Source organism: Oncorhynchus mykiss, chromosome 9 (genome assembly GCF_013265735.2).
Source record: "Oncorhynchus mykiss isolate Arlee chromosome 9, USDA_OmykA_1.1, whole genome shotgun sequence".
NCBI classification, from domain to species: domain Eukaryota; kingdom Metazoa; phylum Chordata; class Actinopteri; order Salmoniformes; family Salmonidae; genus Oncorhynchus; species Oncorhynchus mykiss.
Genome location: NC_048573.1, coordinates 56,404,105 through 56,430,996, shown reverse-complemented (window position 1 = coordinate 56,430,996; position 26,892 = coordinate 56,404,105). Strand labels below are relative to the sequence as shown.

Here is a 26,892-nt window from a genome sequence, read left to right as displayed (position 1 = left end):
TATATAAATATAGGCTTTTCCAGGTGTTATTCTTCCGTGAGTCTGAACATTCAATAAGGAATTTCAGAAAAGCAGTTGACAATGCTTGAGGTAAGGTCTGTAATGTATGCACAGTAGTTTACCCTAAATGTCTCAAGCGAGCTCCATGCAAACCACAAATCCATAATCATATCTGGGGGTCAATCAGGAAAAAACGGAATAGATCACTAGTTAAAGTATATCTCTACGAGACATCATCTCCTCTATGCCTCAGTTACTGCTTCAGAATCCTGAAACAAAGCTAACAGGGAAAGATATACAAATTACCACAATCTTCTACATTTCGCTGTAAATGCAAAAGTAGGCTTTGAAAACACCGGAATTCGGTGGTGACACACTATAATTTACAACCACTCAAAATGGAGGCCCAGCCTTTCCTGGTTATTAGTCATCCAATTGAGCAGAGCTAAGGCCAATGCTGTGGCTGATTGTCCTGTCAGACTCTCCCTGTCATCTCTATGTGACACAAAACTCAAAAAGGGTGATGCATTGTGTTCCATGCTGTATTTTACCCTCCCCTTGCTGTTTGTTGTGGCACGTAATTTGTTAGTTGCCTGGCAGGGAGGATGGCATTTGGCGTTTATGCTTCCCCACTCTGTAATTAAACATTCATACACAGGCAGTTGCAACAATTAACTGGCTTTACAAAACAGCAAGTTTATATGTGCTAGGCTTTGCTTAAGACCATTCAATGAGGAAAAGTATCCATTGTTTGAAGAATTCAGAAGTAGACAAACAATATTGCATTTTGTGAGCTGAAGCAACAGTCTCAACAACAATCTCAGCCATGCTAAAATCACAAAAATTGAACAGTTCTATGCTTTTAATGAACGCGAAGCCGATGGGTTCTAGTGTAATGGATATGGGTATTTAGAACTTTAAAAAAATGTTTTATCTCTAACCGTGTTTTCTTTGAACCAAGGGACTTCACAATGTAAGTTATTTTATCACAAAAATATGATACAGTTTAGCCAGCGCACCAGAAACATTTCTGAAACAACACAGACAATACGGTGGTAGGCCTAACATCAACAAGAATCAACTTTGTCAACAATATCTAGAGTGGCCAGGTGTCTCCTTTCCTCTAGTCAGCATGGATGCTTCTAGTTCCCAGAATACACTGGGATCATGTCAACATTTCCTGTTCTCTTCCTTAAAACCTTTTAAATTATACTTTCTAATGTACAGTAAGACTTCACAGCAATACATCCTACCGGTAATGTGTTTTTGGCATTGATTATTAGGCCATCTTAGGTTTAAATGCAATACCTGTAGTTTTATTACTGAGAAGTCTTCCAGTAATGCATGTAAAGGGTTTTCTAAGTCCTTTTCCATAGGGGAGTGCTACTGCTAGGTTGGAGACTGAGTGACATGGACATGAAGGTGAGAGCAGTGGAATGGCTAGATGTCAAAATGGAGCTTAATGTCTGAACTTTGGTTCAGGTTGTGAACTTGTGCATCTTGTGCTGAGTTTAGAAAATTGGGCCAATTTGTTTCATATTGTGTTAGAACAAACACCCAAATGATGTGTGACCTGGATACATATATTCACCAAGTTGAGAAATATGCAAACAATGTTCTAATTATAATTTGCATGTTGTCTCCATTTTGGGAAGAACTGGTTGGTTGTGGTTGGTTGTCTGGTGGTTGGTTGTCTAAAGGAGAAAACATGGTAACAGAACTAAGCTTATTCCTTAAGAGAAGGCTTCCCTTTTTCTTGTATTTTGCAGACAGACAATATTCCCTTTAATTAAGTAAAGGGAACTGAGGTAAATAAAGTTAAGTCATTGTGTTATACCATGATCTGTTTCACCTGTCTTCGTGATTGTCTCCACCTCCCTCCAGGTGTCGCCCAGGTATTTATACCTGTGTTCTCTGTTTGTCTGTTGCCAGTTTGTTTTGTTTTGTCAAGCCTACAAGTGTTTTTCCCCTCTGCTCCTGTCTCTCGATTGTTCCTGTTTCCTAGTTTTTCCGGTGTTGACCATTCTGCCTGCCCTGTACCTTTGCCCCACCTTTCTGGATTACTGACATTTGCCTGCCCTGACCCTGAGCCTGCCTCGCTTACTGCCTGTCCTTGACCTGTCTTTTGCCTACCCCTGTTTGATTAATAAACTGTTGTTACTTCGACATTGTCTGCATCTGGGTCTTACCTGAAACGTGATACATTGAGACAAATGAGCGGTGTTGCATTCAGGAAATGTGTGTACATTCAGAGCAATAAAATGCAACAGCTCTCGGGTCAAGCTTAACAGATAGAAACCCTGAAGCACAGAACTGGAGTGAGGAGCTGCTAGAGCAGCCTACGTGCAGTGTGGCTATACCTGGTGATGAGCCATTTAGGTCAGGAAGTGAAGTAATCATCTCAGTTATAAAGCTGAACAGGTAGCTGAAGAGGTAGACGTTGTTCTACAGAGGTGGTGATTGGTTGGTATGCCAGACACTCTGCCTGATAGAGTCACCTTTTGTGCATAACATAAGAAGCAGCACACCTCTATGGAAGGTTAGTAAGAGCCCTGTGATAAGGCAGCTCTCCATTTTACTGTTCAGCTATTCTATTCTATTCTGACCCTACGGCTCTCCCTTCCATTCTCAATTTGGATTGTGCCTTCCTCTACCTCCATTCAAATAGGGCACCTATTACCATATAATTAGCTCTAAGGGAGGGTCTGGGCAGTCCATGGATGTCAGAATGCACATGTTGCATTATGTCTGATTGCCTCCACTCTGCATCACGCTGACCTTCTGCTCAGTTGATGTATAATTAGCAGCACCTTATTAGAACAGATGAAAGTGACATCAGACAGAGACCGTACTCTAAAATAGCCTAGCAGGCCAATGAGTCACACTCACACAATTGGTTATTAGGCGATCTGAGTTTGTCTTTCCTTGAAATTTCAACATCTGTGTGGACTGGAGATGAGGTTGTCACTTTGAGGTTTATAAAATGACTAAGCAACTTTGGGCGACTTTTCTGTCAGCTGAACAGTATTGAGTTCCACAAATAAAGCGTTAATTATCTTTAATTATCTAAAACTTTTGTTTTATGTTGATCTTCAATCGATCTACAAGCTATCAATAACCAAGCTTTATACAGTCCAGCTGATTTTAATCAGATGTCCACTGTCTTGTTTGATATTTCACCACAACTAGTGTATTTTTCCTAAAGCTTGTTCCATTACAACAACACAAGGTTTTTCTCTTCTTTTGACTGCAGTGTACAACAGTGCAGTGAACTACCACCACTTCAAATGCTTCTCTGGCAAAAGAGATTCCATACAAATGCAGATTAGTTTCTCTGGACTGAGTAACAGTAAGCTAGTAATATTGGTTTGCTCCCCTGCAATAGCAGCTTGATTTTGTTTTCATGTTCTCTTTACGGATTTGTTGGGAGAGGCATTTTTCATGCTGCTCTCTGGAAGACTCTGGAACTTTTAATTTGGCTGTAGAAACACAATTTTTCTTGAATTACGGTTAGTTATCGAAATAATTACAATAGTAAGACACATCATTCAAGCTAAATGTGGGGGAAGGAACAAAGCAAGGGTTTAAGAGTGTTTCAATTGATAAAGCCTATTTACAAATAAATGATAAGGCATTTTTTTACAGAGAAAGAAATACTGAAGGAAATGCTGATGACTTTGCCAATGTGTATATTTGTATAGTGTTTGTGTATTATTTCTGTGTATCTGCTATCTTGCATATATTCACAGGTGTTTGTAGTTTATGCATTACTAAAACAAACCTGTAAAGTTGACTTTGCGGATGAACTTGAGCAACATGGTTCCATTGATGGTTTCCATTTTGGAGCAGAGGCCCACTTTGCCTGGACAGAGCTCCTTGTGCATGTTGTGCAGGGCATGAGCCATGGCGTAGACTGCGTCGACCACAAACTGGACCTTTCCCTCCTGCTCATAGGACGAGTCCTTCCTGATCCGCTCGTGGTCTAAAGGGACACAAAGATAGGAGTTACTGTTCAATTCAGTCATTATACGTAGCATAACACAAACACTCTTGTAATAACATTTATTCCAAAGAGAATAAAAGCACTACTGTGTTACAGTGGATCTGAACAGTTTCCGTAAGCAATTCAATTATTGTAAATCCAACTCTACCCTACTATTCAGCAAATAAACTCAGCTAAAAAAACGTCCTCTCACTGTTAACTGCGTTTATTTTCAGCAAACTTAACACGTGTAAATATTTGTATGAAGATAAGAGTCAACAACAGAAATAAACTGAACAAGTTCCACAGACATGTGACTAACATAAATGGAATAATGTGTCCCTGAACAAAGTGGGGGTCAAAATCTAAAATAACAGTCAGTATCTGGTGTGGCCACCAGCTGCATTAAGTACTGCAGTGCATCTCCGACGGTGGGTTTGTGCCCACAGGCGACGTTGTTGCCGGTGATGTCTGGTGAGGACCTGCCTTAAAACAGGCCTGCAAGCCTTCAGTCCAGCCTCTCTCAGCCTATTGCGGACAGTCTGAGCACTGATGGAGGGATTGTGCGTTCCCATATCTGGCCAGCATGGCTAAGGCACGTTCACACAGATGAGCACGGACCCTGGGCATCTTTCTTTTGTTTTTTTTCAGAGTCAGTAGAAAGGCCTCTTTAGTGTCCTAAGTTTTCATAACTGTGACCTTAATTGTCTACCGTCTGTAAGCTGTCTTAACGACCGTTCCACAGGTGAATGTTCATTAATTGTTTATGGTTCATTGAACAAGCACGGAAAACAGTGTTTAAACCCGTTACAATGAAGATCTGTGAAGTTATTTGGATTTTTACAAATTATCTTTGAAAGACAGGGTCCTGAAAAAGGGACGTTTCCTTTTTTGCTGAGTTTAGTTGGCTTTGTTATTAGTTGCCCTTTGTTTTTACAGCTTCTCAACTTTGACTGTACACTCTGACTCAATGAATTTGACATGGTATGCCCAATAAGACTGCAGTTTCTTGATGTACTTTATAGCAGAACAACCAACCTCAGAGAGCGAAATGGCTGAACAACACTGATTGCAAGAAAAGGGAAATCAAGCAAATGATAGCCTTTTAGAGTGTTCTGATTGCTTTATTGTCAATCTACCCTTCATACCCATACTTAATTTATTTGGAGCTTGGCAGAAATTAAAGTTGCCAATTACATGCTATTTGTTCCAGACATTAATTAGCGTAACCCTTTCCTACAAATGCAAATTATAAAATTTAAAAAAATGCTTTTATATATTGTATTATGGTCCAGTTATTTCTGATTGATGAGGAATGTCTCTTAGCATACATTTACATCTCAACACATATCACTGCATTCCAAAACTTTACTGCACTTCGGACTATGTCTGGTATAGACCTACAACTCAAATTAGAGTTCTCTTGAGACAAGAAATCTACACATCTAACAAATGTATTTATTTTGGAAAGGTTCCTTTGATGTAGAAAGAACATAACTGACCGACAGGTCTTGTTAATCTGCCATGTTCTACTATTCATCAGAGATGTGTTAATCAAGGCTAGCGTGTGTGATGGAGGAGGACTGGAAGACAGAGCAAGGCCTAATCATTCTTCAGTATCAATGTAATTAGTTATGACAGGTGTATATTAATCATAGCAGAGGTTGTTTCAATGCTTTGGAAATGTGTTAATCACCATGCAAGGTTTCAATTAACATCCTGGTCCCGCAATTAGCCGCTGCCCTGTCAGCGCCTGCATGGAGAGAGTGACAGTGGTGCAGTCCACTGGCCTTTAATTGGCTCGTCTCAGTTGTTATTATTACAGCACCAATGAGAAGGAAAAACCACCACCACCACCAGCCAAGGTCCCCACCTTTGGCATTGGGCCTGACTGCTCTATACAACAACTAAGTGAGTTGTGATTCCATACACAGCATGACTATAGTTTATATTATCAGTATGCCAGACCAGAGGTTTCAGCCATTGAGAAGAGTCTGATGAGAATGAAACACAGATTAGGGTTGCTCTGCTGTCTGAATTATGAAAACATTTAACAACGGCTGTGGCATTCTAACTAAATCAACTACATTTTTGAATTTAGTAAAATTAAATAAAAACTGATCTATAAGATATGCTGAACAAAGTATAACATGACTGAAATCAATCTCAGAGGGATGCAATGAGTTCAGTCTTACAGCTAATATGAACACTGTCACAGCACACATTTTAATAATAGTCGTTGAAGATCATTAAAACTTGCATCCTCGTCCTGTGAAATGATTAGCTGAGAACCAACGTTTGGAGGAGCTAGCTTGGGAACCAAGATAGGGGCAACGTGAAAGCACTGACAGCTGATCCTTATAGTAACAGATACCATCTGCCACTCTTTTATCCTGTGTGACAATTCCGCACCATGCTATTCAAGTAAAATCAACAGGGTCTACGTCCTCTGAGGAAGTTCAAACACTCCTAGGCAATGAAAAGATTTTGTCAGATTGCTTACTGATGTTCTCAATGCTTGATGATTAGTGCTCGTGGAATTAAATAAGTAGTCTGGATCATTTCTATGAGTCATGATGGAAATAGGAGATGGGGGGAGAACCTATACAGTACTATTTTTCAAAATAATTCTACTTAACTTTAACTATGCCTATACCTCGAAAGTATGTAAAAGTACATATATTGTACATTCATACTATATAATTGTCCGACTTAATAAAACTGGTACATAAATGTTGTACGTTTTGTGTAACCAAATCCCCTTTTGCCAGTGATAAAGGGGGGAGGAAACATTCCACATAATCAGCCTAGTTCTTTAATGTCCATTTGGAAAGTAGTCTTCGTGCCTCTGTGTTGGTAGCCAGACATTAATTGTCACTGATGAATGTGACACTGTCACATTTTACTCTTGCATTCGCTAAGTAAGGACTCTACTGCCCAGTGTTAATGGCTGTGATACACATCAACAGGCAGTTCCATCTAGGGGATGGCATCTGAGGTCAATTCTTTCCACTCTCCCTTCAGACCCATTCTCCAAATTCAGCTCAGCTCTCTCTCTCATCACACTTTGTCTCTTATTGCCGAGTCCACTTGTTCCCTGAATGTAAACAAGACATAGAATGTATAAGATAAGAAAAAGGAAAACAGGATAGAGTAATTGATAAGTTGCTCAGCTTTTTGTGTTCTGCATGCCTCATGAAAGTTATACATGGACATTTTTTATCTAAATAGAGGCACTTAATGTTAACAAATGCTGGCTTTGAACAGATAAATCATTTTTTTGTTTTCTCTTGCTGCTGCTATCTGCAGTCTGAATCAGTATTTTCCCAGGCTGGGAGAAGCAATTTAACATCCCTGACAAGCCTTTGAAAGTTTAAGAAGATTTAATACAACATTTCCAGTTCTGGTCCTGTAAATGTGTGCCAGAGGCAAACCAATCAAAAAGGGCTGCTCTCACTCACTTACACACTTAAACACTTACACACTTACAGACACACACCTCAGCTTTCAGCAATATTTTGGCATTAATGGCACAAATAACTTATGGAATGCCAGGATGAGGAGGCTCTGATAACTGAACAGGGATCTGCTGCTCATTTATGATTTTTATCAGGATCCAACAGATAACTAAAAAGACATACCAGACAAAAACAATTTACATACATTTAAAATAATAACATGAACATTAGACATATACTGTATATATACACACACAAGTATGTGGACACCCCTTCAAATTAGTGGTTTTGGCTATTTCAGCCACACCCGTTGCTGTCAGGTGTATAAAATCGAGCACAGATCCATGCAATCTCCATAGACAAGCATTGGCAGTGGAGTGGCCTTACTGAAGTGCTCAGTGACTTTCAACGTGGCACCATCATAGGATGTCACCTTTCCAACAAGTCAGTTTGTACAATTCCTGCCCTGCTATGTCTGCCCTGGTCCCCCAAAAACGTATCGCCTCTCCTCGGTAGCAACACTCATTACTGAGTTTCTAACTGCCTCTGGAAGCAACCTCAGCTCAAGAACTGTTTGTCGGGAGCTTCATGAAATGAGTTTCCATGGCCGAGCAGCCCCACACAAGCCTAAGATCACTATGCGCAATGCCAAACGTCAGTTGGAGTTGTGTAAAGCTCACCGCCATTGGAATCTGGAGCAGTGGAAACGTGTTCTCTGCAGCAACGAATCACGCTTCACCATCTGGAATTCCAACGGACTAATCTGGGATTAGCAAATGCCAGGAGAATGCTACCTGCCCGAATGCATAATGTCAACTGTAAAGTTTGGTGGAAGAAGAATAATGTTCGGGGGATGTTTTTCATGGTTTGGGCTGGGCCCCTTAGTTCCAGTGAAGGGAAATCTTAATGCTACAACATGAATGCTACAGAAAAGCGAGGTCCATCGAGAAATAACTTATTGAGATTGGTGTGGAAGAACTTGAGCGGCCTGCACAGAGCCCTGACCTCAACCCGATCAAACACCTTTGAGATTAATTGGAACACCGACTGCGAGCCAGGCCTAATCGCCAAAAATTTGTGCCCGACCTCACTAATGCTTTTGTGGCTGAATGGAAGCATGTCCCTGCAGCAATGTTCCAACATCTAGTTGAAACCCTTCACAGAAAAGTGGAGTCAGTTAAAGCAGCAAAGAGGGGACCAACTCCATATCAATGCCCATGATTTTTGAATGAGATGTTGAACGAGCAGGTTTCCACATACTTTTTGTAATTTAGTGTATATATATATATATATATATTGCTGTCAGGTGTATAAAATTGAGCGCAGATCCATATATATATATATATATAAATAAATATTTACAGTTGAAGTCAGAAGTTTACATAGACTTAGGTCGGAGTAATTAAAACTCGTTTTTCAACCACTCCACAAATGTATTGTTAACAAGTCGGTTAGGACATCTACTTTGTGCATGACACAAGTAATTTTTCCAACAATTGTTTACAAACAGATTATTTCACTTATAATACACTGTATCACAATTCCAGTGGGTCAGAAGTTTTCATACACTAAGATGACAGTGCCTTTAAACAGCTTGGAAAATTCCATTAAATGATGTCATGGCCTTAGAAGCTTCTGATAGGCTAATTGACATTATTTGAGTCAATTGGAGGTGTACCTGTGGATGTAGTTCAAGGCCTACCTTCAAACTCAGAGCCTCTTTGCTTGACATCATGGGAAAGTCAAAAGAAATCAGCCAAGACCTCAGAAAAAAACTTGTCAACCTCCACAAGTCTGGTTCATCCTTGGGACAATTTCCAAACGCCTGAAGGTACCATGTTCATCTGTACGAACAATAGTACGCAAGTATAAACACCATGGGACCACGTAGCCGTCGCTTAGGAAGGAGACGCGTTCTGTCTCCTAGAGATTAACATACTTTAGTGTGAAAAGTGCAAATCAATCCCAGAACAACAGCAAAGGACCTTGTGAAGACGCTGGAGGAAACAGGTAGAAAAGTATCTATATCCACAGTAAAACGAGTCCTATATCGACGTAACTTGAAAGGCTGCTCAGCAAGGAAGAAGCCACTGCTCCAAAACCGCCATAAAAAAGCCAGACTATGGTTTGCAACTGCAGGTGGGGAAAAATATTGTACTTTTTGGAGAAATGTCCACTGGTCTGATGAAACAAAAATATAACTGTTTGCCATAACGACCATCATTATGTTTGGAGGAAAAATGGGGATGTTTGCAAGCCGAAGAACACCATCCCAACCGTGAAGCATGGGGATGGCAGCATCATGTTGTGGGGGTGCTTTGCTGCAGGAGGGACTGGTGCACTTCACAAAATATATGGTATCATGAGGAAGGGAAATGATGTGGATATATTGAAGCAACATCTCAAGACATCAGTCAGGAAGTTAAAGCTTGGTCGCAAATCGGTCTTCCAAATGGACAATGACCGCCAGCATACTTCCAAAGTTGTGGCAAAATGGCTTAAGGACATCAAAGTCAAGGTATTGGAGTGGCCATCACAAAGCCCTGACCTCAATCCTATAGAGAATGTGTGGGCAGAACTGAAAAAGCGTGTGCCAGCAAGGAGGCATACTAACCTGACTCAGTTACACCAGCTCTGTCAGGAGGAATGGGCCAAAGTTCACCCAACATATTGTGGGAAGCTTGTAGAAGGCTACCCAAAACGTTTGACCCAAGTTAAACAATTTAAAGGCAATGCTACCAAATACTAATTGAGTGTATGTAAACTTCTGACCCACTGGGAATGTAATGAAAGAAATAAAAGCTGAAATAAATAATTCTCTGTGCTATTATTCTGACATTCCACATTCTTAAAATAACTTAAACTAACCTAATTTTTACTAGGATTAAATGTCAGGAATTGTGAAAAACTGAGTTAAAATGTATTTGGCTAAGGTGTATGTAAACTTCCGACTTCAACTGTATATATATATATATATATATATATACACACACACACACACACACACACACACACACACACACACACACACACACACACACACACACACACACACACACACATACACACATATATATATATATATATATATAACCTACCGTTCAAAAGTTTTGGGTCACTTAGAAATGTCCTTCTTTTTGAAAGAAAGGCAACTTTTTTTGCCCATTAACATAACATAAAATGGATCAGAAGTACAGTGTAGAATCTATATCTATATAGACGTACAGAGGCCCATTATCAGCAACCATCAGTCCTGTGTTCCAATGTTACATTGTGTTAGCTAATCCAAGTTTATCATTTTAAAAGGCTAATTGATCATTAGAAAACCCTTTTGCAATTATGTTAGCACAGCTAGTTCTGATTAAAGAATCAATAAAACTGGCCTTCTTTAGACTAGTTGAGTATCTGGAGCATCAACATTTGTGAGTTCGATTACAGGCTCAAAATGGTCAGAAACAAAGATTTTCTTCTGAATCTCTTCAGTCTGTTCTTGTTCTGAGAAATGAAGGTTATTCCATGCGAGAAATTGCCAAGAACCTGAAGATATCGTACAACGCTGTGTACTACTCCCTTCACAGAACAGTGCAAACTGGTTCTAACCAGAATAGAAAGAGGAGTGGGAGGCCCCGTTGCACAACTGTGCAAGAGAACAAGTACATTAGAGTGTCTAGTTTGAGAAACAGACACCTCACAAGTCCTCTACTGGCAGCTTCATTAAATAGTACCCACAAAACACTAGTCTCAACGTCAACAGCGAGGACGCGACTCAGGGATGCTGGCCTTCTGGGCAGAGTTGCCAAGAAAAAGCCATATCTCTGTCCAGTGTCTGTTTTTTTGCCCATTCTTATTTTTGGCCAGTCTGAGACATTGCTTTTTCTTTGCATATATATACAGTGCCTTGCGAAAGTATTCGGCCCCCTTGAACTTTGCGACCTTTTGCCACATTTCAGGCTTCAAACATAAAGATATAAAACTGTATTTTTTTGTGAAGAATCAACAACAAGTGGGACACAATCATGAAGTGGAATGACATTTATTGGATATTTCAAACTTTTTTAACAAATCAAAAACTGAAAAATTGGGCGTGCAAAATTATTCAGCCCCCTTAAGTTAATACTTTGTAGCGCCACCTTTTGCTGCGATTACAGCTGTAAGTCGCTTGGGGTATGTCTCTATCAGTTTTGCACATCGAGAGACTGAAATGTTTTCCCATTCCTCCTTGCAAAACAGCTCGAGCTCAGTGAGGTTGGATGGAGAGCATTTGTGAACAGCAGTTTTCAGTTCTTTCCACAGATTCTCGATTGGATTCAGGTCTGGACTTTGACTTGGCCATTCTAACACCTGGATATTTTTATTTTTTGGATCATTTTCTTGTTGGAAGATAAATCTCCGTCCCAGTCTCAGGTCTTTTGCAGAGCCATCATTCTTCCAGAATGTTCCTGTATTTGGCTCCATCCATCTTCCCATCAATTTTAACCATCTTCCCTGTCCCTGCTGAAGAAAAGCAGGCCCAAACCATGATGCTGCCACCACCATGTTTGACAGTGGGGATGGTGTGTTCAGCTGTGTTGCTTTTACGCCAAACACAACGTTTTGCATTGTTGCCAAAAAGTTAAATTTTGGTTTCATCCGACCAGAGCACCTTCTTCCACATGTTTGGTGTGTCGCAAAGGTCGCAAAGTTCAAGGGGGCCGAATACTTTCGCAAGGCACTGTATATAGTACCACTCAAAAGTGTGGACTCACCTACTCACTCCAGGTTTTTTCTTTATTTTTACTATTTTCTACATTGTAGAATAATAGTGAAGACATCAAAACTATGGAATAACACATATGGAATCATGTAGTAACCCAAAAAGTGTTAAACATATCAAAGTATATTTTATATTTGAGATTCTTCAAAGTAGCCACCCTTTGCCTTTGCTCTTGGCATTCTCTCAATCAGCTTCAGCTGGAATGGTTTTCCAACCGTCTTGAAGGAGTTCCCACATCTACTGAGCACTTGTTGGCTGCTTTTCCTTCACTCCGCGGTCCAACTCATCCCAAATCATCTCAATTGGATTGAGTTCGGGTGATTTTGGAGTGCAGGTCATATGCTGCAGCACTCCATCACTCTCCTTATTGGTCCAATAGCCCTTACACAGCCTGGAGGTGTGTTTTGGGTCTTTGTCCTGTTGAAAAAAAAATGATAGTCCCACTAAGCTCAAACCAGAAGGGATGCCGTATCGCTGCAGAATGCTGTGGTCGCCATGCTAGTTAAGTGTGCCTTGAAGTCTAAATAAATCACTGACAGTGTCACCAGCAAAGCACCCCCACACCATCACACTTCCTCCTTCATGCTTCACGGTGGGAACTACACATGCAGAGATCATCTGTTCACCTACTCTGCTTCTCACAAAGACACAGCGGTTGGAACCAAAAATCTCAGATCATGACTCTTCAGACCAAAGGACAGGTTTCCACCGGTCTAATGTCCATTGCTCGTGTTTCTTGGCCCATGCAAGTCTCTTCTTCTTATTGGTGTCTTTTAGTAGAGGTTTCTTTGCAGCAATTTTACCATGAAGGACTGATTCAAGCAGTCTCCTCTGAACAGCTGATGTTGAAATATGTCTTACTTGAACTGTGAAGAAATTCTGTGATTTATTTATAATTCAAGTCACACTTAACCAGCATGGTACCACAACACACTGCAGCGATATGCCATCCCATGTCATTTGCGATTAGCGGGACTATCATTTGTTTTTCAAGAGTACAATAACCCAACACACCTCCAGAATGCCAAGTGTCATTCAAACCCTTGAATGAGTAGGTGTGTCCAAGCTTTTAACTGGTGCTGTAGTTAATAGTAGATTCTGGAACAGGAACACAAATCTTCAGAGGACATTCATTTGAATAGTTTCAAATCTTCCTGTTATTGTTAAAGGTACTAATGTCCATCTTTGTAGGTCCTGTTTAAGCTGGTTTTCCAGTGTTCCAAAGTTATCCTGATGTAGTTTCGTCAGATCTTGGGAGATTGTAATCCCTAAGTATTTCAGTTTATTTTGATCTCATTAAGTTGAAACTTAGTTTTGATGTCTTGGAATTTTGGTTGACCTACCGTCATTGCTTCTGATTTCCCTGTTTTTAGTCTGTACCCAGGTACGGCACCCTAATGCTTTATTTCAACCATAGTGCTGGGAACTGACTGAAATGTTCACAAAAGTTAAATGTTTGACATGTTTCAAATATGAAAGGTGATGACACCCTTACAAAGGCTTTCTTTGCATCTTTTTTTCTTGAGAGCGTGTTTCAATGCATTAAATATTCGCCTAGTATTATCGGTCAGGAGTCTGCTGGACACAGAACCCGTTTGAACAAAGTTTATGATATCTGGGATTACATTATTTAATCTATTTGCAAAAATTGATGTAATACATTTTTGGTCACCGTTCAGCACCAATATTGGTCGATACGATGTAAATTCTGCTGGATTTTTACATTCTTTATGGATGTGGCTGTGTGTGTGTGTGTGGCTGTGTGTGTGGCTGTGTGTGGCTGTGTGTGTGGCTGTGTGTGGCTGTGTGTGTGTGTGGGGCTGTGTGGCTGTGTGGGGCTGTGAGGCTGTGTGTGAGAGATGTGTGTGTGTGTGTGTGTGAGAGATATGTGGGGCTGTGTGTGTGTGTGTGAGAGATGTGGGGCTGAGGCTGCTGACCCGGAAGCTTGGCTCTATCACTCCTCCCAGTTTTTAGTAGGGAGAGTGGACAATGAATCTGTCGTAGCGTATGTAAGCAATGTCCCCACGCTCTCTGGCAATTGCATTGCATTCCCCTACCACTGTTGGCTTCTCATCTCAGCTTTTAATCTCAGCATTTTGTTCCCTCACCAAAGAGACAGCTTACAAAACACTCAAGAAATATAGAAGAACAATGCATTGCAGATAAGTCGACTATCATAGCAGTTTTCCTTTTGTATTCACTCCGCCACGACGAGCAACTATTGTTTGGTTTTTTCACATTAAGAGTTTAACAAACTACGAAGAAGACTATCGTAAATGAGGCACATGGCAACCCATGTCAGGGAGTTGCTGTGTGTATAAATGCCTGCAGTGCTCAACCTGAAAGTAACTCCATTACCAAGTTATGATCGGAACTGCTAAAAGTTATACTGAAACACATCGTTGACTGCAATGTGTTTCTAACACACTGAAAACGATCTCTCATCCTAGCACCCTATCCACTGTGGACAATGGTCCTATACCAGTGGACTGATAGGTGCCTACTAGATGCTGCTCAAAAGTAAACAAGATCTTTTCACTGATTGTTGTCACATCTAACCCAGCATTGCATATTTTTCTTGTATCAAACGAAACAATTTTGCACAGCTTTACAGTAATACATCCTGGATCACTATAACTTTGATCCTCTCTTGGTTGCATATAAAGTAATATCCTCATACAGCACTGTAAATTGACAATGTGTGTTTTCAACATGGTTTAGACAATCTGGTCTCCGCACAGTTGGCTGACGTTTATTGGATGATAAAGGAAGATAAGAGGAAGGCAGTGACTGGACACTGGGTTTCATGTGTTGCTTGGCAGACTGGAGAGTGCCTGCTGTGGACCACAGCCAAAGCTGCAGATGAAGATTAGACCTTTGTGTCTTTGTTTATCTTTCATCCAGGGACAGCATCACGGTGGGGCTTGAGAGTTAAAAAGAAAAAGACGAGTCAGAAGAGGCCAGGTGATGTGTTCTGACTAAGCATACACACATCATTCACTAAATTAAGGCTGGTGTCTTTTGCTACATAATTAATTTGCTCAGAGCCAGAAAAATACTGGCTATATATACAACATTTTGTTCGTTATGTATGTTGTGCTATTATTACACTTTCTTTTCGAAAGAAATACAATACAATATATGTTTTGCATATTGGAAAGTTTCAGAAGCGAAAAAGAGAGAGAGTGAGAGAGAGACAGAGGGGAGGATCAGGAATGACAACACCATTGTTTTTAATACAGTGGTAGCAAATGAAAAGCTTATCTAGTGACAGTGGGGAGAACAAGTGTTTGATACACTGCTGATTTTGCAGGTTTTCCCCACTTACAAAGCATGTAGAGGTCTGTAATTGTTATCATAGGTACACTTCAACTGTGAGAGACGGAATCTAAAGTAAATTAATTACTTAAAAATCATACAATGTGATTTTCTGGATTTTTGTTTTAGATTCCGTCTCTCACAGTTGAAGTGTACCTATGATAACAATTACAGACCTCTACATGCTTTGTAAGTAGGAAACCTGCAAATTGGCAGTGTATCAAATACTTGTTCTCCCCACTGTATGTAGCATCTTTTCTGTCTTGTACTGTTTTTACATACCCTTCATTCCATTGAAGAGTTAGAGGTTGTCATCGACTAATGCCAGAGGCTTTACTCCTGTTATGGACTTGACTAGTAAACTCTTGACAGTAAGATACTGTATGAAATTAATGTCTAACATAATTCCTTTGGTGTTTCTTCTTAAAACATTTCGGGCTAATTTGACATTAAAGGCCATTCCATACAAGCAGTGCTAGTTGAAAGCATTAAGCTTCAAAACACAACTACAGAATAATAATTAGACTGTCGACTGACTTTGATGAGTGCCGACTCCACTGACGCTAAGGCAGAAACGCATTTATGTGTTCTCCCTGTTTGAGCAATAGGTAATGCCCATTGCCTTCTGATGTGGATTTACACTGTTTGTCAGTAATCATTAGTGGTAGACTTTCTTTCCCAAGAAAGTGTCAGTTTGAAATTGCTTCTTTTGACTCTAAATGACTGACTTTTGTCCCAGAAGGAGAAATATATCGTTGTGTGTTGTTTAAACACTGAAATTGTGTAAAGACGCAGCAGGCAAAAGAATCCAACCATCAGAAACCCAACCATTCACCTGACACATCATTTCATGGGGAACATTACATGTTCAAGAGTAGAGCTAACTCAAGCGTGGTATATGGGTGACTTCAGTTGTGCATAATGGCAGTTGGGAGTCACTCTCTGCTCTTTCCACAAGTATATTTGGAACCCTGCACTTAATTGAACATGAAAGGCTCTTGTAAGTTCAAGTGAGCTGGTGCAACCACTGCACTGGCTTTAATGTAGGCTATCATATAGCAGGGTGATTATTTCCTCTCATTAAAGAGAATTGGCCTCCTCTCCCTATGCTCAAAACAGACAGACTACAGTTCCTGTCATCATCTCCTGAAAATACATTTCCAGTCATGTAGTGAACTCACCCTGGCTGTAGGAAACTGTTGCGATCAATGGCCTGTGAAAGAGTGTGCATGTTCAGTTATTGTGCTGTGGTGGTTACAAGTAGAAAGGCTGAATTGCTGACCGCAATTCAAATGGTGGCTGCAATCATGGACATTGGGTTTCAGACTGTAGAAAACAAGCTCATTGCCATTTTTTTCTTCTGAGGAAGGGTTTATTTTTGACCTGTCACATCAGTGACAAATGTTGTGAGTCAAGGGACAAAAAGATGCACCAAACCCAAATATATATATAAACATTGCTTGATCATGGAAGCGACGTTTCAGCGAGAGCGTGGCCTCAGCCACTCAATCAAATAACCAACACATAACTCTCCTTATTCTCCTCCTTCTGCTGGCCTTGATGACTCATGTCCACTGGGATGGTGAGCAACAGAGTGAGTCAGTCAGTTAGTCAGTCATGTTTGCTTGACTCTTCACTGCTCCCTGAAAGGAGGCCTCACCTTGGACTGACGTCAACGACAGTGCTTATTTTGTAAATCAGGAGGTGCCGAAGCGAAATGTGAGCACCAGTACCAAAAAAAATATAACTTTTAAAGTAACGCATTCCATGCATATCATCGCATTTGCATAGTGGCATAGAGCAGTAGAGTAGAGGCATTTGCAGAAGTAGCACACATGGAGAAAACAATTTGTGGCCTGGGGTCCGGGAAAAATGTGGCCTTTTATGAACGCATTTCATCTACATCATTTTACATGACTGGAGACTTTGGCATAATCTTTTTTAATGCCAACTTCAAAACATGGGAACTCGGAACTGGGAAATCTCTGACTTCCAACATCAGTGCTTTCAAGACAACTGGGAACTCAGGAAAAAAATTGCTCAGACTGGGAAATTTTGTTTTGAATGGGTACCCAAATCAGAATTCCAAGCCGGGAACTCAGAGCTCCAACTTTCCGTCCTGAAGATCACTGACGCCATGATTCAACTTCGTTTTTATCCAAGTTCCCAGTCGTCACCATAATATCACACAAAGACTGAAATGCCAGGCTACTGTACTTTGACACTGACATACTGAGAATCTGAGATCAATAAAAATGATCTTGTCTTGAATCCATCAATAGCCTAGGCCTAGGTGTGTGGAGACATATTGTAGACTACAATATGAGGAGGAAATTATTGTACTAAAAATGCTTTCCAGTTTCACTGACTCACCCAATGATGGCCAGCTCACTCGCTGGTGATAGCCGATGTGCTCGTGCCAAAAGCCCCTCTCTCTGTTTGGAAGTTAATCAAATATTTTGGTAGCCTTCAGCAGACATATTAGAGTCTTCTCTTTTCAGCAGGAGCCATTTGCTTTCCAACCTGTGTTCCCAGCGATTGTCTTCGAAATATTGCAAAAGGCCTGTTTTGTCTGCATGCTGTTTGTTCACTGACAGATTTGCAGCGTGTTCCCGACTGTAGGCTATTCCTTGTTATTGGTCTACACTCCACAGCTAGGCAAAGATTTTTTTAAAATAAGCTTTTGATCCTCTGTGGCTAAATGTACATTCTTTCTCATGGTGTAGTAGGCCATTATGATTGATTTCATTTATTTCTGAACAGACAGCAGTAACTCTCAAATGTATTTGAGAGCCCTTCCCATGGCTATGATTCTATAAGGAAATAAATGCTGGAGAGGTGAGATGCAGGCTCATTCATGTCTATCAGAGCAGAGAGAGGGAGAGAGATCATAGAAAGTGTATCTCCTTCCGGTTCTGTGACAGACAAAGGTGTGCTTCACACACAGCCATGCGTTGGCCTCAAGCATAGGTTAAAATGTTGTGGGGGGGTAGGAAGAGGCAACTTTGATTTAACTTTGATCGCTTTTATTAGAATTTTTACATTGCAAAAAGTTACAATTATTTTTCATGCCATGAGAGGTACCCGATCCAGTCAAATAAGTCCCGGAACAAAACAGTCCAAAAAGGAGAGGTGCCGGATCCTGGTCTGGCAGGATCCAGCCCAAATTAAGCACTGGTCAGCGACAAGCATCGCACCTGACAGAGCTGCACGTTCCCTAGTCCCAGAGCTCTGGGTGTTCCAGGCACATTATTTACCAAAAACGTTGCTTTAGCAAAGAAATGCCACAGGCTGATAAAGGTAACGCACTAAAGGCTGATAAAGGTAACACACTATCTGAATTAACAAACTGTGACATACATACTGTATGTGCTCAAATTGGAATAATGATAATAATGTGAAATGCAATGAGTCAAGGTGTTGTAGAATCAAAATGGGACAGCAAAGTCATCCTAAATTCGTCAGACCTGTGAGGTGATCTCACCAGAAAATGGCTGTATTGAACATGTGTGACAATGCACAGTGTCCTGCACGATAAAGCCATGGTCTCAGGGGTCCATGGTTTCACAGAGCAAACCGGTCTATTAGAACTCCCATTGACAGTTGAGCATTCTTCATTATTGTCCATGCAGAGATAATCTGAGGAAAATATCATGCCACGCCAATGTGCACAGATTCAATTGCTCACGAAATAGATGTTTGTTTGTTTCCAATTTGTCCCCATTCTCACATACTGTATCAGGTGATCAGCCATGACCGAGAATGGCTTTGTTTCTTTAGGTTAGCCTGTAATATGTTGGCTAGATAAGACATGGTTGTGTGATGGACTGTATCTGGTCCCACTGTTGGAGCTCAACTGTCACGCTCGCTATTCTCAAACTCCCTGTCATAAATTGACCATGGCGCAGCGTGCATGTAGTTCCACATCTTTTAATGAAAGTGAAACCGAAACAACCAAAAAACAAACAAGTAAACAGCAAAAAATAAATAAATAAAAATAAAAAAAATTGAAAACGTGACGCAACCGAGGTGCACACAAACACACACGGAAAAATAATTACCCACAAAATACAGGTGGGAAAAGGCTACCTAAGTATGGTGTCAATCAGAGACAACGACAGACAGCTGTCCCTGATTGAGAACCATACCCGGCCAAAAACATAGAAAAAAGAACACAGAATGCCCACCCTAGTCACACCCTGGCCTAACCAAAATAGAGAATAATAAGCCTCTCTATGGCCAGGGCGTGACATCATACAATTTGGTCTCATTATTTGAAACCTCTTTGAGCTAGAGTAAAACCACCTTTTCACATGTGAGGAGAATAACCTATTTTTCACCTCAAGTGTGAATTGCAGTTTCACATGTGAAATTTGCCGTTTCACATGTTTAAAACTTTCACATGTGAAAATCGGATATGAAATTCTCCCTTTCACATGTGGAATTGCAAAAATCTAAATCACATTTACAGTTTGACATGTGAAAAACTTCCACAAGTGATTGTTTTTAACATGTAAGCTTGCAAAGGTTTTCACATGTGAAACTGCAAATGAGATTTTTACTCGTGATTTCTTACATTTGAAATTGGAAATTAGATTTTCACTTGTGAAATGCTCACATTCACATTTGGAATTGCATGATTGTGTTGAAATAATGTTACTCTCCTCATATGTGAAAAGATGGTGTTAACATGTTGTAGCAGCAGGTGGAATTAAGGTGACCACATCTAATAAGCCCAAACGCGGGACAAGGAAATGATTTTCCAGGACATTCACGGAACAGTGGACAGAATACATTTTCTTGGGGCAAGTTAATGGATCACGTTCAAATTGACAAATAGTTCTGCTGTTTGAAGGTCACTGCCTGTTAAAGGGGCAATCCTTAGCTGCTACATCCATTTTTCGACTTATAGTAGCAGTCAAAAGTTTGGACACACCTACTCATTCAAAGGTTTTTCTTTATTTTTTACTATTTTCTACATTTTTAAATAATAGTGAAGACATCAAAACTATGAAATAACATACATGTAATAATGAAGTAACCAAAAAAGTGTTAAACAAATCAAAACATATTTTATATTTGAGATTCTTCAAAGTAGCCACCCTTTGCCTTGATGACAGCTTTGCACACTCTTTGCATTCTCTCAACCAGCTTCATGTGGTAGTCACCTGGAATAAATTTCAATTAACAGGTGTGCCTTGTTACAAGTTAATTGGTGGAATTTCTTAATGCTTAATGCTTTTGAGCCAATCAGTTGTGTTATGACAAAGTAGGGGGGGGGGTATACAGAAGATAGCCCTATTTGGTAAAAGACCAAGTCCATATTATGGCAAGAACAGCTCAAATAAGCAAAGGGAAATTACAGTCTATCACTACTTTATGACATGAAGGTCAATCTGGAAGAACTTTGAAAGTTTCTTCAATTGCAGTCGCAAGAACCATCAAGCGCTGTGATGAAACTGGCTCTCATGAGGACCGCCACAGGAAAAGAAGACCCAGAGTTACCTCTGCCGCAGAGGATAAGTTTATTAGAGTTAACTGCACCTCAGATTGCAGCCCAAAGAAATGCGTCACAGAGGTCATGTAACAGACACATCTCAACATCAACTGTTCAGAAGAGACTTTGTGAATCAAATCAAATTAAAATGTTTACATTTACTGCTCTCATATAAATATAATTTTCACTAAGAGCCTTCTCATGTTGCTCTGGACCTCCTTATTTCTGACTGTGGCAGTCTTGGCAAGTTATTGCCTGTGATTTTCAAAATCAGCTTAATAATCAAAGAGCAATTTCCTTTAATCTAGTTTAATGACACCCGTCCAGATAGTACTTCTATTCGGATGGCGAGACACTTGCTCTTGCTGTCTGAAAATTCCACTCCATTATCAATATGTGGAATTAAAGTACTTATTGGCTTATCTTATGACCTATCTGCCATTCTCACGATCTGGCCATGGACACATTGAGCAATATAGGGACCTACAGGTTGAGGTAGTTGTCACCTACAACGTAAACATAGGCCCTGGGCCAGAAGGTACAAGCAATGAAATTTGGTCTGAGACCAGTGGTTGGATCTGAATTATACATCCAGACTCCGGGGATTAGGCCTTTCAGTCTGGAGTCACCATCCTAATGGATGAGAGGAAAGGTACTAAAACCTAACATTTTAGTATCAGTACCTCCAGCTGAGGTGCACTTGTAAGTGGTTGATACTGTATATGTGACTCATAATTACCCTTCTTTTGTTGTGTTGTTCATTATACATACAATCCACCAATACTACAATCCTAAACTTCTGGGGGGGTACACTTAGGTATCAGTCTCCATAACTACCCGTCCCTGGAGTTTCTTATGAAATTAAATGGAATGCTTTACAGTCCCAACTTCCTCGGTTACATATTTACAGTAACATCCGCAGTTAGCATTAGCAGGGGGTTGATTTGTAAACATCTATTTAGCAGTAAATCACAAGAGAATACTCCTTGTTCCCACTTCCCTCAAATTCGATGATTGGGCAAGCTCTCATTTCAGATTTTAATTCAAATTTTTATGTTGTCTATTAGAGCAAATCGATCATTTTACAGAGGTCCAGCACAATCGTATTGCAAAACGTGCCCCTGAAATATTATAAATAGAGAGAGAGAGTGAGGGAGGAGCGTCTGCTAAATGATGTAAATGTAAATATAACTCTTTCCTGTAGAAAATTACAGTGCTCCTGGGGCCACTCACTGCAGGAAAACAAATCTGCAGCAATTTAGCTCAAGAGCTGCCACCATGACAACTGATGAAAGGTATGGGTAAACACAAAGTGAATACTATCCTCTCTTGAAATTTAGGAGGATTGTCTGTTTGAGAGCATCCCTAAGGCATTGTCATGTGCAGAAACCCTTACAGTTGAGTCTTGGATTAATTGACTAATGTTGTGATAATACTAATGCACTTTCATTATTATTCTCCTGGATTTCTTCAGGCCCCCTGTGACATGTTGGAGCCAAGACGGGAAATCTCATTCATGATGAATAAATATTGCATAATTGTTAAGCTCCTCAACATTTTGCTAAATGAGCTAAAAATAAACAAAGAGCTTACATTTGTTCTCTTCCTTTATCCAATTTAGAAAACTAATCACCATTAATTTGAATTGTAAATTAGGTACTCACATGTTGATGATGTATGTGGTATGTTGTGGTTCTTGGAGTGTGCTATGTGTACAGTATTGTGAGTGGTGGTCTTGAGTGCATGACTCTATCCTTCTGAAACCTGCTTAAAAGCAAAACAATCAAATGGGAAGTAGCAGTGACGCACTCCATACAGAAGTGGTCTTATGAAGTGAATGATAAGCTACCAGACTGTTTCACAGACTGGAATATGTTCTGGGATTCATCTGATTGTAGAGTTTATCACATCAGTCACCAGCTCAATTAATAAGTGCATCGACGACGGATTACAGGTGGCATTCTCACTGAGAGGCCTATTTCAAGGACGGGACACTAATCCTGATGCTTATAAGAAAACACGCTACGACGTCCGACGAGCCATCAAATAGTCAAAAAGTAAATAGAGGACTAAGATCGAATCCTACTATGCTGGCTCTGATGCTCGTCGGATGTGACTGGGCTTGCAAACTATCGCGGATTACAAAGAGAAACCCAGTCACGTGCTGCCCAATGACGCAAGCCTTCCAGAATAGCTAAATGCCTTCTATTCTCTCTTGAAGGAAAGCAACTGAACCATGCATGAGAGCACCAGATGTTCCAGAAGTCTGTGTGATCTCGCTAACTGTAGCCAATGTAAGACCTTTAAAAAAGGTTAACATTCACAAGGACGCAGGGCCAGATGGATAATTTTTTATTTAACCTTCACTTTTAATAGGCAAGTCAGATAAGAACAAAATCTTATTTACAATGACGGCCTAGGAACAGTGGGTTAACTGTATGGAGAGCTTTCATGTAGAAGCTCAGGGTCATTGTCAGCCTCACTTCTGGGTATAGGCCTCAGTTTATTGGGCCGGTGGAGAGGATGAACCCCTGATGAACCCCTGACTACATATATCTGTCACTCCCTTAGTTCCATTCCCCAGGCAGTATTGACTGTGTGTTTCATGTCTAGACGCAACTCTTGTCTTGTATTGTTCCATGTTCATTATATTGCTAAACTCACCTCCTGCTTCTCGACTCTGAGCGTCTCCGTTATAGCGATATTCATAATATCACTAGCAAAAACTACCAGGTTGAATACCCATCAAATATTTTGTTGAATAACCATACATTAAGTTATCAAATTCAGGTCTTACATCAGGTAGGCACACAAGCTCTACAGTAGTTCCCGCCTCATAAATGAACTAAGGAGAGTATTTTTTTTAGAAACATGGATCTGAACACAACTAATGACTCAGGCAATGTTTCTCAAACCACCCTGGATTCGATTTGATCACACAGAACTGAACCTGTAGAAAAGTGGAGACAACACATCTTCTGTTTTAATACACTGTCTTCACAGCAAATAGTTCTCGGGCCCCTGATTTATAGCATTGTGATATAATGGCATTAGGCAATGGCTGCGAGGAAACCCATCCTGGTAACTATCATAGCAAGCTGATGAAAGCTTGAAACATTAACGCATAGGAAGGAATCAATCATCAGCACATCACAATCCAACTAATACAAGAATCAGTCCAGTCTGGACTGATTAGAATCCTGCATATTGTGTTGTCTGTACAGGGAAATGAAAGACAGTCAGGCTTGGAGTGCCCACTGATTTTAATGACCTGGGAGCTTGTCTCTAATATGCTGATTGGATTTGCTATTGATTATGTTTTCAACTTGTGTAATGGCCCAGTTTTGGTGATTGCTATTGTACTGCAGTGCAGATTGAACTTGGCGACGGGGAGTCATGGGAACATTTAATCATGTCTAATGGAACAAGAGTATCATACCCTTTACTCAAACACATTGCATTTCCCAAAAAGGACCATAGCTCATATTACAGTAGCCTACATCTCTGCAAATACATAACGCTGTAGGAGAAGGGTTATAAATGTATACAGTGCCTTGCGAAAGTATTCGGCCCACTTGAACTTTGCGACCTTGTGTCACATTTCAGGCTTCAAACATAAAGATATAAAACTGTATTTTTTTGTGAAGAATCAACAACAAGTGGGACACAATCATGAAGTGGAACGACATTTATTGGATATTTCAAACTTTTTTAACAAATCAAAAACGGAAAAATTGGGCGTGCAAAATTATTCAGCCCCCTTAAGTTAATACTTTGTAGCGCCACCTTTTGCTGCGATTACAGCTGTAAGTCGCTTGGGGTATGTCTCTATCAGTTTTGCACATCGAGAGACTGACATTTTTTTCCCATTCCTCCTTGCAAAACAGCTCGAGCTCAGTGAGGTTGGATGGAGAGCATTTGTGAACAGCAGTTTTCAGTTCTTTCCACAGATTCTCGATTGGATTCAGGTCTGGACTTTGACTTGGCCATTCTAACACCTGGATATTTTTATTTTTGAACCATTCCATTGTAGATTTTGCTTTATGTTTTAGATCATTGTCTTGTTGGAAGACAAATCTCCGTCCCAGTCTCAGGTCTTTTGCAGACTCCATCAGGTTTTCTTCCAGAATGGTCCTGTATTTGGCTCCATCCATCTTCCCATCATTTTTAACCATCTTCCCTGTCCCTGCTGAAGAAAAGCAGGCCCAAACCATGATGCTGCCACCACCATGTTTGACAGTGGGGATGGTGTCTTCAGCTGTGTTGCTTTTACGCCAAACATAACGTTTTGCATTGTTGCCAAAAAGTTCAATTTTGGTTTCATCTGACCAGAGCACCTTCTTCCACATGTTTGGTGTGTCTCCCAGGTGGCTTGTGGCAAACTTTAAACAACACTTTTTATGGATATCTTTAAGAAATGGCTTTCTTCTTGCCACTCTTCCATAAAGGCCAGATTTGTGCAATATACGACTGATTGTTGTCCTATGGACAGAGTCTCCCACCTCAGCTGTAGATCTCTGCAGTTCATCCAGAGTGATCATGGGCCTCTTGGCTGCATCTCTGATCAGTCTTCTCCTTGTATGAGCTGAAAGTTTAGAGGGACGGCCAGGTCTTGGTAGATTTGCAGTGGTCTGATACTCCTTCCATTTCAATATTATCGCTTGCTCAGTGCTCCTTGGGATGTTTAAAGCTTGGGAAATCTTTTTGTATCCAAATCCGGCTTTAAACTTCTTCACAACAGTATCTCGGACCTGCCTGGTGTGTTCCTTGTTCTTCATGATGCTCTCTGCGCTTTGAACGGACCTCTGAGACTATCACAGTGCAGGTGCATTTATACGGAGACTTGATTACACACAGGTGGATTGTATTTATCATCATTAGTCATTTAGGTCAACATTGGATCATTCAGAGATCCTCACTGAACTTCTGGAGAGAGTTTGCTGCACTGAAAGTAAAGGGGCTGAATAATTTTGCACGCCCAATTTCTGAGTTTTTGATTTGTTAAAAAAGTTTGAAATATCCAATAAATGTCGTTCCACTTCATGATTGTGTCCCACTTGTTGTTGATTCTTCACAAAAAAATACAGTTTTATATCTTTATGTTTGAAGCCTGAAATGTGGCAAAAGGTCGCAAAGTTCAAGGGGGCCGAATACTTTCGCAAGGCACTGTATTTCAAGTACAAATACATGTTAAGAACTGTAATGAAACCATTCTATTTTGTTGTTATTGCACTTTCCAAAACACATTCCACATTTATGTAGTCACACTCCACGGCAATATAGTTCCTGACTCTTCTATTCTGCTTAATTGAACCCATTAAATGGTGTGACCCTGTATTTGTGTATTCAGCAAGCACTGCATTACACAGTCTCTTGTGAAGTGATATTTGACTAATCAAAGTTCCTGGCAGAGTTTGGAACTTACCACAGAAAGTGTATATAGCCCTGCAATCTGGGAATACATTTTGGGCTCCATGTTTCTCACCCTTGCATACAAAATAACCATAGTATTTAAAGTAGATGTAATGGCACATCATCCAAGACATGTCGGAATACTACAACTAGTGATTGCATCTGTCAGTTCATAAACAATCAGAGTGTGTGTGGGACTAGGTTATGGTAAACAAGGAAATTCTATTCTTACTTGTGCACTTTTTGATGCCGGATCCTTTCTTCAGAGCATGTCGACTGAGTTTGCACTGAAAGTTGTTTTCCCAGAACTCTGCAAACCAAATATTCCTTCTGTTGTTGTCCAAAGTTCTGCTGATAAAGTAGCGATCAAACCCTAGAGAGATCAATGAGAGGCACAGTTGGATTTAGAACCACCTGCTGAACTTCTGCAGATATGTGTATTGCATTTTCTGATTACTTTATCAACAAGTTT

General features: G+C 40.3%; 1 protein-coding gene across 1 annotated transcript in view; it reads right to left on the bottom strand.

The window, feature by feature from the left end:
• The window catches only part of LOC110531212 (metabotropic glutamate receptor 4-like), a 216,838-nt gene that overhangs the window by 32,551 nt on the left and 157,395 nt on the right, over window positions 1-26,892 (bottom strand). Inside the window, exons 5-6 of the mRNA XM_036988394.1 lie at window positions 26,653-26,793; window positions 3,782-3,982 (exon numbers count right to left, since the gene is read on the bottom strand). Coding sequence (XP_036844289.1) covers window positions 3,782-3,982; window positions 26,653-26,793 — 342 coding nt within the window. The remainder of the gene's footprint in view (window positions 1-3,781; window positions 3,983-26,652; window positions 26,794-26,892) is intronic.